The sequence below is a fragment of the Gymnoscopelus microlampas genome (genome assembly GCF_963454915.1).
Source record: "Gymnoscopelus microlampas genome assembly, chromosome: 18".
NCBI classification, from domain to species: Eukaryota; Metazoa; Chordata; class Actinopteri; order Myctophiformes; family Myctophidae; genus Gymnoscopelus; species Gymnoscopelus microlampas.
In genome coordinates, this window is record NC_139955.1 from 46,045,208 (window position 1) to 46,058,359 (window position 13,152).

Genomic DNA, 13,152 nt, shown 5'->3' on the forward strand with positions numbered 1-13,152 from the left:
GGAGACCCTACCTTACAGGCTTAGGAGCTGAACATCCAGTGGGAAATGGGGGGGGATGGTCGCTATGACTCTGGTAGATTGAAAATGTCAGAATCATAAAATATATCTACGAGAGTAGTGTAATCTACGGCTATGGACGGGGTAGAGGGAGGAGGTGATGAAGGTGCGTGTAGCGAGGAACCACTCAAACCCCCTTCACTTGGAGATTGTGGGAAGATTTAGCAGGTGGTCGATTGGCTGCTGGTTCAATAGACAACAGTTCAGTAGGCTACAGTATGGACAGTATTAGACGTGCTCACTGTGCGTTCTCTTGTATGTTCCTTTGTCTTGCACGCTATGCAAGCACTGCTGACATACAACATGCTGTTGTATGTTGTATGTCTTATATTAACATTGGCTTAAAGGGATAGTTCACACCCAAAATTACTTTTTTTCCTATGGATTAGTCACCCCATGGAGACTTGAATTCATGGATATTATTTTTTAAGACAATAATTTGATGACGGGCAGCGGTTCTAGTACGAGACACAAAGAGCCTCCTTTGTGTCTCCTGCCGGAACCGCTGCCTACAAGTCCGCTGGTTATCAAATTATTGTCTTAGGAATGAGACAAAAAACAAAAAATATCCATGAATTCAAGTGTCCATGGGGTGACTAATCCATAGGAAAAAAAGTTATTTTTTGGGGTGAACTATTCCTTTAAGGGGGCGGGGTCCTTGAAATATTTAAGTGTGAGAACCACAGGGGCCACTTGTAATACCTTCGTAGCCCACCAGTGGTCCCCGGACCCCACAGTTTGAGAATCACTACACAGCGTGATAGTACAGTTTGGCGACCCCCCCCCCCACTCTTGCAGGATCAATAAAGGTCTTATCTCTCTCTCTCTCTCTCTCTCTCTCTCTCTCTGTGTCTCCATCAGTGTGACTCGCCCCCTCCCCTCCCCATCACCCCTCCAGTCATGACGGACTTGGACGCGTCGGCGGTGGGGGAGCCCCCCCCTCCCTACATGATCTTCGTGGTGGTCTTCCTGTTCTTCGTCACGGGCCTGCTGGGCTTCCTCATCTGCCACCTGCTGAAGAAGAAGGGCTACCGCTGCCGCACGGCCGACATGGACGACGAGGAGGAGCAGGAGGAGGAGAAGAAGCAGGGCCTGAACAACAGCGTGGAAGGAGGTGAGTCTGTGTGTTGACCAGGGGCCGACACAGGGGCCCCCGTTCAACCCCGGGAACCCATCTGTGTAAACCAGGGGTTCTCAAACTTTGTCGTGTCAAGGACACCCAAATTGACACTTATTAGCCCGCGGACCCCCATTTGAAAAAGATATGCCAGGGACCCCCATAAGAGAAGATTTTTTTTACGGCTCTAGCAGTGATTTTCAACCATTTTAAATTTCTTGGACCCCCAGTTGACATGGCGTTAGGGCTACGGACCCCCATTTAATGGCATTTCTATCTCTGGGACCCCAATTTATATTGTAAAAATCAATGTTAATTTAACTCTGAGAGTGTACAAAATGGAACCAAATGGACCCGTTAGGGTCCATTTGGTTCCATTTGTACACTCTCAGAGTTACAGACCCATAAGCGCCCATTTGGTTCCTAACTACCATTTATTTAGCTGGGGACCCCCTGGAACTCCCTCACCGGACCCCACTTTGAGAACCAACGGTGTAAACCACTTCATCCATTATTTTATAATGGTGGTTTTCAACCCTTTTCATGCCAGGGACCCCTAAATTGATATACACTTGGCCGCGGACCCCCATCTGAAAATGTTTTGTGCCCGGGACCACCCAGAAGCAAAGATTTGAGTTAAAAATGTTTGCTTTAAAAGATATGTATATTCAAAGCTATGCACACATTTTCAAGATTTTTCAAAAATAGCAGATCTACAAGCTCATGTTGTATATCTGCTATTTTTGAATAGCCAAAGCTAAGTGGTTAAAATGATTTTGATGCTACGTTAACTCATTTTGCTGGGGACCCCCTGGTACTCCCCCCAAGGACCACTGGTGGTCCCCGGACCACTGGTTGAGAACCACTGCTTTAGGCTATTCAAAAATAGCAGATATACAAGCTCATAGCGTGGCACTGAGTGCCGTGCTATGAACTTGTAGATCTGCTATTTTTTGAAAAATCTTTGAATATGTATATATATTTTTAAAGGGAACATTTTTGACTCAAATCGTTGCTTCTGGGAGGTCACCTGGAGCAACATATTTTATACAAATGTTTGCTTAAAAAAAATCATATTCAAAGATTATTGGCGATTAAAAAAAAAAAATAGCAGATCTACAAGCTCATAGCGCGGCACTCGGTGCCGCGCTATGAGCTTGTAGATCTGCTATTTTGGAATTGCCAAAGTATAAAATAATGGTTATAACTTAACATGTAAAATGACACTTGTTTCCACTGAAATGTATTAGGTTATAGCGTGAGGATAGGGTGTGTGTCCGGGCAGCTCAGTCTGGTAGAGCTCTCTCCTTATTTTGGACCACAAGGTCATGGGTTCGATCCCGGGTACCGCCAACTCAGCGTATGAGTATAGCGCGGCGGCTTGGGTGCGGCAAGTCGTGCGGTAGTGAGTAATACGAGCTGATGATGGTAGGTGTGGCGCAGCCACGGCATTCCGTCCCCCAGGGGTCTAGCGCATTGTAGCGGGGATAGAGTCCCACGTTCTGGGCTGATACCGACCTACTTAGGGTTAGTTTTTTTATGAGGTTAGGGTTAGGCTTCTTTATACTGTCTGTGCACCACCATAGGACCAACGGTACTTCAGAACAATAGGCGGGACTAATGGCGTGACACCGTTGCGGTAGGGAGTTACAGTAGTCACGGTTTGAGGTGACTGAGGCCTGAATAAGGAGCAGAGTTGATTTTGACAGCAAACTTTGATTTAGTTTTAGTCATAGTCTTTTGAATAAAATTCCATTTAGTTTTAGTCATATTTTAGTCATCTGAAATGTTTTAGCTAAATATCATATGGTTATAGTCGACTAAATCTACAGTTGATTTAGTCGGCCAAAATGTATTTTTAGCGGTGCCTTGATGGCGTCGTAATGGCTGATTTTACACTTGGTTGCATGCTGAAAATAGCCGATCTACAAGCTCACAACGCGTCGCGATGCGACGCGTTGTGAGCTTGTGTATCTGCTATTTTCAGGGCGCAACACCCGAGCGCAAAATAAAATGACTCGTCTTTTAGTTCTACTGGATCGCTAGTCCCTCACTAACATTTTTGTCTTGTTTTTATTTGTTGACGAATTTGTCAATATATTTAGTCTTAGTTTTTGTTTGGGTTTGGTCAGTGAAAAAAGGTAGTCGACAAACATTTTTTGTTATAGTTTTAGTCGACGAAATGAACACTGTACAGCAGTCAAGCTTTGAGATGACTGAGGCCTGGATAAGGAGTTGGACAGGCTCCTGGGTGAGGAACGGTCTGATCTTTGGGGTGTTATATAGTGTAAAACTACAGGAGCGAGTGACCGCTGTAGTGCATGTGCCTTGAAGGACAGCTGACCGTCCGGGACAACGCCCAGGCTCTTGGTAGTCGGAACCGAAGCCACCAGGGACTTTGTCGCTGGAAATGGTGACATCCTACATTGGGCAGGACTTACCTACGATGAAGCTGAGACAGAGACAGTGTAGGAGAGACAAACAGTAGGAAAGTGAGACAGAGACAGTGTAGGAGAGGCAAACAGTAGGAAAGAGAGACAGAGACAGTGTAGGAGAGACAGACAGAAAGCTGTGAGAGACAGGGTAGGGGAGACAGACAGTAGGAAAGTGAGACAGAGACAGTGTAGGAGAGACAGACAGTAGGAAAGCTGAGACAGAGACAGTGTAGGAGAGACAGACAGTAGGAAAGAGAGACAGAGACAGTGTAGGAGAGACAGACAGTAGGAAAGAGAGACAGAGACAGTGTAGGAGAGACAAACAGTAGGAAAGAGAGACAGAGACAGTGTAGGAGAGACAAACAGTAGGAAAGCTGAGACAGAGACAGTGTAGGAGAGACAAACAGTAGGAAAGAGAGACAGAGACAGTGTAGGAGAGACAAACAGTAGGAAAGCTGAGACAGAGACAGTGTAGGAGAGACAAACAGTAGGAAAGAGAGACAGACAGTGTAGGAGAGACAAACAGTAGGAAAGAGAGACAGAGACAGTGTAGAAGAGACAAACAGTAGGAAAGTGAGACAGAGACAGTGTAGGAGAGGCAAACAGTAGGAAAGTGAGACAGAGACAGCGTAGGAGAGACAAACAGTAGGAAAGAGAGACAGAGACAGTGTAGGAGAGACAAACAGTAGGAAAGAGAGACAGAGACAGTGTAGGAGAGACAAACAGTAGGAAAGAGAGACAGAGACAGTGTAGGAGAGACAAACAGTAGGAAAGAGAGACAGAGACAGTGTAGGAGAGACAAACAGTAGGAAAGAGAGACAGAGACAGTGTAGGAGAGACAAACAGTAGGAAAGAGAGACAGAGACAGTGTAGGAGAGACAAACAGTAGGAAAGAGAGACAGAGACAGTGTAGGAGAGACAAACAGTAGGAAAGAGAGACAGAGACAGTGTAGGAGAGACAAACAGTAGGAAAGAGAGACAGAGACAGTGTAGGAGAGACAAACAGTAGGAAAGAGAGACAGAGACAGCGTAGGAGAGACAAACAGTAGGAAAGAGAGACAGAGACAGGGTAGGAGAGGCAAACAGTAGGAAAGTGAGACAGAGACAGTGTAGGAGAGACAAACAGTAGGAAAGAGAGACAGAGACAGTGTAGGAGAGACAAACAGTAGGAAAGAGAGACAGAGACAGGGTAGGAGAGACAAACAGTAGGAAAGTGAGACAGAGACAGCGTAGGAGAGACAAACAGTAGGAAAGTGAGACAGAGACAGTGTAGGAGAGACAAACAGTAGGAAAGAGAGACAGAGACAGTGTAGGAGAGACAAACAGTAGGAAAGAGAGACAGAGACAGTGTAGGAGAGACAGACAGTAGGAAAGAGAGACAGAGACAGTGTAGGAGAGACAAACAGTAGGAAAGAGAGACAGAGACAGTGTAGGAGAGACAAACAGTAGGAAAGAGAGACAGAGACAGTGTAGGAGAGACAAACAGTAGGAAAGAGAGACAGAGACAGTGTAGGAGAGACAAACAGTAGGAAAGAGAGACAGAGACAGTGTAGGAGAGACAGACAGTAGGAAAGAGAGACAGAGACAGTGTAGGAGAGACAAACAGTAGGAAAGAGAGACAGAGACAGTGTAGGAGAGACAAACAGTAGGAAAGAGAGACAGAGACAGTGTAGGAGAGACAAACAGTAGGAAAGTGAGACAGAGACAGCGTAGGAGAGACAAACAGTAGGAAAGTGAGACAGAGACAGCGTAGGAGAGACAAACAGTAGGAAAGTGAGACAGAGACAGTGTAGGAGAGACAAACAGTAGGAAAGAGAGACAGAGACAGTGTAGGAGAGACAAACAGTAGGAAAGAGAGACAGAGACAGTGTAGGAGAGACAAACAGTAGGAAAGAGAGACAGAGACAGGGTAGGAGAGACAAACAGTAGGAAAGAGAGACAGAGACAGTGTAGGAGAGACAAACAGTAGGAAAGAGAGACAGAGACAGTGTAGGAGAGACAAACAGTAGGAAAGAGAGACAGAGACAGTGTAGGAGAGACAAACAGTAGGAAAGAGAGACAGAGACAGTGTAGGAGAGACAAACAGTAGGAAAGTGAGACAGAGACAGTGTAGGAGAGACAAACAGTAGGAAAGTGAGACAGAGACAGCGTAGGAGAGACAAACAGTAGGAAAGTGAGACAGAGACAGCGTAGGAGAGACAAACAGTAGGAAAGTGAGACAGAGACAGCGTAGGAGAGACAAACAGTAGGAAAGTGAGACAGAGACAGCGTAGGAGAGACAAACAGTAGGAAAGAGAGACAGAGACAGTGTAGGAGAGACAAACAGTAGGAAAGAGAGACACAGACAGTGTAGGAGAGACAGACAGTAGGAAAGAGAGACAGACAGTAGGATAGCTTAAGCATTAAACAGATGTAAAACGCTCAACCTACCGTAGAGGGCGCGGCTCTTTAATGCTGAACACAGCATGTCTTGTTTGTCTTGTTTCTGCTGCTTCAGATGTTTACTGTTTGTTGTTGTTTTTTATATCTAATCAGCATCACAGTAAAATGTTAATGCAGAACACAGAGTGTTTTAGCTTCATGTTCTTCTGGAGAGGCTCTTTAATAGGGGTGCAACAATACAGTAGTTGTATCGATGTATTGATTTTGAATTCCAACGATACAACTACATCGATATGTAAACAGCAACTTATCGTATCGTGTGACTTGTGTCGTTTGCAATGCAAATAATCCATTGTAAGAATACTTAGCAATATTAAGACAAGAAAGACAGGGTTTAATTACTTTTCCGTTCCATATCGCTACACTTGGTCTATGCATCGAGTGTAATCTCTGTGTTTTATGTCAAGGTGCAAATGTGTCCATAATGTGTTTAATAATGTCCATGTGTTTGCCAGAGAATCACAGTTTACTTATTTATATCCATAATAACAGAATGTTCCCTTAAAATAAAACTTCTGCTTTTAAAAGTTTAAAAGTGCGTGTGTGTGTGTGTGTGTGTGTGTGTGTGTGTGTGTGTGTGTGTGTGTGTGTGTGTGTGTGTGTGTGTGTGTGTGTGTGTGTGTGTGTGTGTGTGTGTGTGTGTGTGTGTGTGTGTGTGTGTGTGTGTGTGTGCGTGCGTGTGCGTACTCCCTCCTGCTGTGTGACTGAGTTCTCGTTGTCCTAGTCTGGTCTTCTTTGTCTTGTCCTATATATGTTTTTCTCTTTCCCCTCTCTCTGGACTGAGCCCCCCAGGCCTGTGTTAGAACTGGATGGACTGAGCCCCCCAGGCCTGTGTTAGAACTGGATGGACTGAGCCCCCCAGGCCTGTGTTAGAACTGGATGGACTGAGCCCCCCAGGCCTGTGTTAGAACTGGATGGACTGAGCCCCCCAGGCCTGTGTTAGAACTGGATGGACTGAGCCCCCCAGGCCTGTGTTAGAACTGGATGGGAGGGCGCACTACAAATACCTATGACCCCTACTCTTTAATGCTGACCAGTGTGTGTGTGTGTGTGTGTGTGTGTGTGTGTGTGTGTGTGTGTGTGTGTGTGTGTGTGTGTGTGTGCTTTGTCTCAGATGATGACGAGGACAATCAGGACACAGTGGAGCAGATCCTCAAATGTATCATAGAGAACGAGGGTGAGCACACCAACTACACACTAACAACACAACCACTGACATCACACTAACAACACAACCACTGACAAAACACTAACATCACACTAACAACACACTGACAGTACACAAACACTAACAACACTGACACTGTGTTTTCCCCAACTATTATTATTTTCTACATTATCATTTCAAAAGATTTTCCAAACATTTTTGTCATATTGCGTTATAGTGCTCTAAAGGTCAATTTATGCTTTGTGTGTGTGTGTGTGTGTGTGTGTGTGTGTGTGTGTGTGTGTGTGTGTGTGTGTGTGTGTGTGTGTGTGTGTGTGTGTGTGTGTGTGTGTGTGTGTGTGTGTGTGTGTGTGTGTGTGTGTGTGTGTGTGTGTGTCTGTGTGTGTGTGTGTGTGTGTCTGTGTCTGTGTGTGTGTGTGTGTGTTGCAGCCAACATGGAGGCCTTCAAGGAGATGCTGGGGACCCAGAACGTGTGTGTCCGTCATGACCCCAGGTCAGTCATGACCTCTGACCACTGGGGGAGGGGGGGAATAACGAGAGAGAGGAAAGAATTATTATACACCCTCCTATACCTATATTAAAGTTAAAAAGGGAGGACCGTTCCTTTTTAACATATATATATCTCCATATACGGGCACAAAAGGAACACAGACACCAAGGCACCAGGCACCTGTGTAGCCTGACAGCGCGTTGTGGGTTCGAGTCCCGATCCCGACGACCTTTGCTGCATGTCACTCCCCATCTCTCTCCCCATTTCCTGTCAGCCTATACTGTCCTGTCCATTAATGGGTAAAAGCCCCCCCCCCCCCCCCCCCCCAAAAAAAAAGGAACGCAGACAGACGGGTCCTACTCTGACAAAGCTCCCGACACCATGACTCAGACATATTGGTCGCATCGGCAGGGCGACGTAGGTGTGGGGTAAACAGCTCTAGAAAAAAAAAACACAATTAAAAATAAACTTCCCTATTTTGGGCTTGTACTTATTGACAAAAGCTTTTTTTCCCTAAGGTTCTAAAATATTCACAACGTGTGACAGCGCCATGAGTTGTGAACTTGACTATTTTCATTTTTTTCATTTTTTTTGTGTCATTTCTCAATAGTCTCTCAAACCCCAGCATTCCTATTCTGGGGGGAATAGGCATGAAAATGTTTAAGAACCACTGGCTTAGCTGTGTAAAGTTCACTTTGAGCTGCATCCAACGCAACCACAAAAACATTTATTTTTTGTTTTTTTGTGGTAATCGTTTTTTGTTTTTGTTTTTATATATATTTCACGGCTCGGCCCGACTAATAAGCATAGATTTTCAGCCAGGCTCGGCCCAAAAACGTCGGGTCAGGTAGGGTCGGGTTTGGGCAGAATTTGAGGGAGTCACACACTTTTTGATGGCTGGTGGTAGGACGTTCCACGTTTTGGTGGCATAATAGTAGAATGAATTCATCCCCATGTTTGAATCTGGAGGGAATGAGATCAGTGGAGCTGTGCCTCACTCTCATTCTTTTGAAGTAGTTTGACATGGACACTGGTCCCTGGAGGATCTGGAAGAAAACATCAAAACGACAGCATTCAGAAAACATCAAAACGACAGCATTCAGTGATGCTGCATTTAAAACGGTTGCTCTCCCTCCCTCCCTCCTCCTCTCTCTCTCTCTCTCTCTCTCTCTCTCTCTCTCTCTCTCTCTCTCTCTCTCTCTCTCTCTCTCGCTCTCTCTCCCTTTGCTGCAGTAGTTAGGCTGCGGTTGTACCTGTGCTAGTGGGTGTGGTAGAGTGTGTGTGTGGGTGTGTGTATGTGTTGCTCTATAAAGAAGCAGCACTGCGGCTGCCAGCATCATATTTCGTCCTCCACACACACACACACACACACACAGACACACACACACACACACACACACACAGACAGGGTCAGGGCAGACAGACTCTGGGAGACACTGGACTGCCTGCCTTGTTTGTAGAGCAGTGGTTCTCAAACATGTTCATGTCAAGGACCCACACATTGTATAGATTTGGCCGCAGACCCCTATCTGAAAAGCAGTGACCCCCAGAACAGAAGATTTATGTAAAAAAAAAAAAATGTTCTGCTATTTTCACTATATTTGAAATAGGTGTTAATTCAATATATATATTTTTTTTTAAAGTTTGTGTGTTTGAGAGTGAGTTTCCCTTCCTAGAAATCTAGTGGAGTCAAAAGTACAATATTTCTATTTGAAATGTAGCAGAGTGAAAGTGAAAAAAAATGTGTGTGTATATGTATATATATATATATATATATATATATATATATATAGTACAGTATACTCAAGTAAATGTACTTAGTTACTGTCCCTGAAGCCGACAGCAGAGCAACAGCTTTCAAAATGGAGTTGTGACAAGGCCTGTACTTTTGCTGACTCATCCCTGTGTGTTTGGGCTGTTTTTGCTGTGTCACCCATCACTGTGGTGTGCTGCACTGCTGTAATGTGTGATGTATCATCACTGTGGTGTGTTACACTGCTGTAATGTGTGATGTATCATCACTGTGGTGTGTTACACTGCTGTAATGTGTGATGTATCATCACTGTGGTGTGTTACACTGCTGTAATGTGTGATGTATCATCACTGTGGTGTGTTACTGCTGTAATGTGTGATGTATCATCCCTGTGGTGTGTTACACTGCTGTAATGTGTGATGTATCATCACTGTGGTGTGTTACACTGCTGTAATGTGTGATGTATCATCACTGTGGTGTGTTGCACTGCTGTAATGTGTGATGTATCATCACTGTGGTGTGTTACTGCTGTAATGTGTGATGTATCATCACTGTGGTGTGTTACACTGCTGTAATGTGTGATGTATCATCACTGTGGTGTGTTGCACTGCTGTAATGTGTGATGTATCATCACTGTGGGGTGTTGCACTGCTGTATGTGATGCATCCATCACTGTGGTGTGTTGCACTGCTGTAATGTGTGATGTATCATCACTGTGGTGTGTTGCACTACTGTAATGTGTGATGTATCATCACTGTGGTGTGTTGCACTACTGTAATGTGTGATGTATCATCACTGTGGTGTGTTACACTACTGTAATGTGTGATGTATCATCACTGTGGTGTGTTACTGCTGTAATGTGTGATGTATCATCACTGTGGTGTGTTACACTGCTGTAATGTATGATGTATCATCACTGTGGTGTGTTACACTACTGTAATATGTGATGTATCATCACTGTGGTGTGTTGCACTGCTGTAATGTGTGATGTATCATCACTGTGGTGTGTTGCACTGCTGTATGTGATGTATCATCACTGTGGTGTGTTGCACTGCTGTATGTGATGCATCCATCACTGTGGTGTGTTGCACTGCTGTAATGTGTGATGTATCATCACTGTGGTGTGTTGCACTGCTGTAATGTATGATGTATCATCACTGTGGTGTGTTGCACTGCTGTATGTGATGCATCCATCACTGTGGTGTGTTGCACTGCTGTAATGTGTGATGTATCATCACTGTGGTGTGTTGCACTGCTGTAATGTGTGATGTATCATCACTGTGGTGTGTTGCACTACTGTAATATGTGATGCATCCCACCCTGCAGACTACAACACTTGTTGGTTGTTTTTTATCACTCGTTCCTTTTTTGCAAATAGTTTTGTGCCAGGGGCAAAATGGGAGGTTGTATAATAAATAGCATGATTTATTGATACAGTATATTGTCGCTGTCGGGACAGAAAACCTGTCCAAATATAACTGTTACTTTCCAAGAAATAGAAAAAAATCGATCCAATGTAGTTGCTGGATCCATTTAGATTCAAACGTACATAAAATAAGTGCATAAATAGTCGTTAATCCATGTTCCTGTCCAAATTTTGTTCATAAATACATTTGTGCACACCTCTGCACTGTATACAGGCTAGAGGAGCAATCAGGTCCTTGACAGCGGCACATGCAGCAGTTTCTGGAGGTTTATGCTCAATGGGGCTTTGTGACAAGGAGATACTTTGGAACCATCAATAGGGCCCTGCTGGATGATCTCAGGCTTATAGGGAGTTAAAAGATCACAGATATACGCAGGAGCCCGACCATTTAGGGCTTTAAAAACAAGCAGTCAAATCTTAAAATCAATTTCAAAACTCACAGGTGAAGGGCTGCAAGGACTGGTGTAATGTACACACTTCTCTTTGTGTGGGCCAGGAGCCCTGCAGCTGCGTTTTGTATCAGTTGCAGTCTTTGAATATTTCGCTTACTGATCCCTGAATAAAGTGCATTGCTATAGTCAAGCCTGGAGGACATAAACGCGTGGATGACCTTTTCTAGGTCTGCAGCTGTAAGGAAGGGCCTGACCTTTGCTGGTTATCTATTATGGTTATCTTTTCTGCATCCACATGCTGGACTCTGACCTGGACTATTGTTTATTTATTAGTTAATAGTTTTGGTGCCATTATTAACACTGCATTATCAATGGGAAGGAAGATGAACTCTGTATGTTATCACCTGAGTGAGATAGTAATTATAAAGTGATACATTTTGTCTAAAACAATGATACGATGTTCAATTCTACTCCCTGGTGTTATTCAGACATGAGAGTGTGACATTGTTTTGAAATGGGAGTTATTTTTGGTGTTTGAATGCAAAATGTTAGGCTAGGTATTGTAGGCTATTTATATGTTAGATGATAGATATTCGGTTCACTGAGGCAGCAGCCATATCACTGTCATACAGATCTGAGGCTTCTGCTGGTCGTGTTTGTCCCGGTCTGTGGATTCTAGTTGTGTTTGTCACGGTCTGTGGATTCTAGTTGTGTTTGTCCCGGTCTGTGGATTCTAGTTGTGTTTGTCCCGGTCTGTGGATTCTAGTTGTGTTTGTCCCGTTCTGTGGATTCTAGTTGTGTTTGTCCCGGTCTGTGGATTCTAGTTGTGTTTGTCCCGGTCTGTGGATTCTAGTTGTGTTTGTCCCGGTCTGTGGATTCTAGTTGTGTTTGTCCCGGTCTGTGGATTCTAGTTGTGTTTGTCCCGGTCTGTGGATTCTAGTTGTGTTTGTCACGTTCTGTGGATTCTAGTTGTGTTTGTCACGTTCTGTGGATTCTAGTTGTGTTTGTCACGTTCTGTGGATTCTAGTTGTGTTTGTCACGTTCTGTGGATTCTAGTTGTGTTTGTCACGTTCTGTGGATTCTAGTTGTGTTTGTCACGGTCTGTGGATTCTCAGTCTGACTGACCACAAACGGACGGAGCTGTCTCCTCTGTGTGACCTCACTGTCATCAGCCACGGTGCCATCTTCAGTCCACTCTGAGAGTCTGAGAATCCCTGTCTGTCTATAGCATAGCACGCTGTGAAGAGCAGAGCCCTGGCCATTTATCTTCCAGAGAGAATTTTGAGCACCATATGTGGTGTATATGTCACAACATTGGTTCTCAAAGTGGGGTCCGGGGGTCCTTGGGGAGGTTCCAGTGGGTCCCCAGCAAAAGTAGTTAATGTAGCATCACAGTCATTGTAACAACTTTATCTATTTATAAGTTACAAGCTCACAGCACCTCACTTTGTGCCGCGCTGCGAGCTTGTAGATCTGCTTTTTTTAAACATTTTTGAAAAACCTTGAATGTTTTTTGGAACATTTTGCATTTTTTAACACAAATCACCTCTTCTGGGAGTCCCTGGCTCAAAACATCTTCAGATCAATTTAGGGGTCCTTGACATGAAATAGTTTGAGAACCACTGTGTTACATTATTAGAGGAAAACCAGTCAGATTGAAGGAGTGCTAGTTTTCTTGGAGTTCACCTCCTGAGGCGAGGAGCTGGTTTCCACCACGGCGGTTGATCAAGGGTTAGAATTGAAGCTGCGTGCTCAGCAACGAAATGAAGGGTTGACATGCAAGTCAGTTCCATGTCAATCATCAAGCAATCTGGGAACCCATTGGCCATAAAACAAACAAAAACAATTCCTTTGAATTTGCCTCTGCAGGGG

At 44.4% G+C, this 13,152-nt stretch overlaps 1 protein-coding gene across 2 annotated transcripts in view; it reads left to right on the forward strand.

Moving 5' to 3' along the window:
* The window catches only part of LOC311065286 (uncharacterized protein), a 42,084-nt gene that overhangs the window by 21,824 nt on the left and 7,108 nt on the right, over positions 1-13,152 (forward strand). The window contains exons 2-4 of one of the 2 annotated variants that reach the window (XM_084085541.1): positions 919-1,179; positions 7,177-7,228; positions 7,649-7,712. In XM_084085541.1, the coding sequence (XP_083941667.1) occupies positions 958-1,179; positions 7,177-7,228; positions 7,649-7,712 (338 nt within the window). In that variant the 5' untranslated portion in view covers positions 919-957. Of the gene's footprint in view, positions 1-918; positions 1,180-7,165; positions 7,229-7,648; positions 7,713-13,152 lie in introns of both variants that reach the window. The other variant, XM_084085540.1, reaches the window with a different exon arrangement.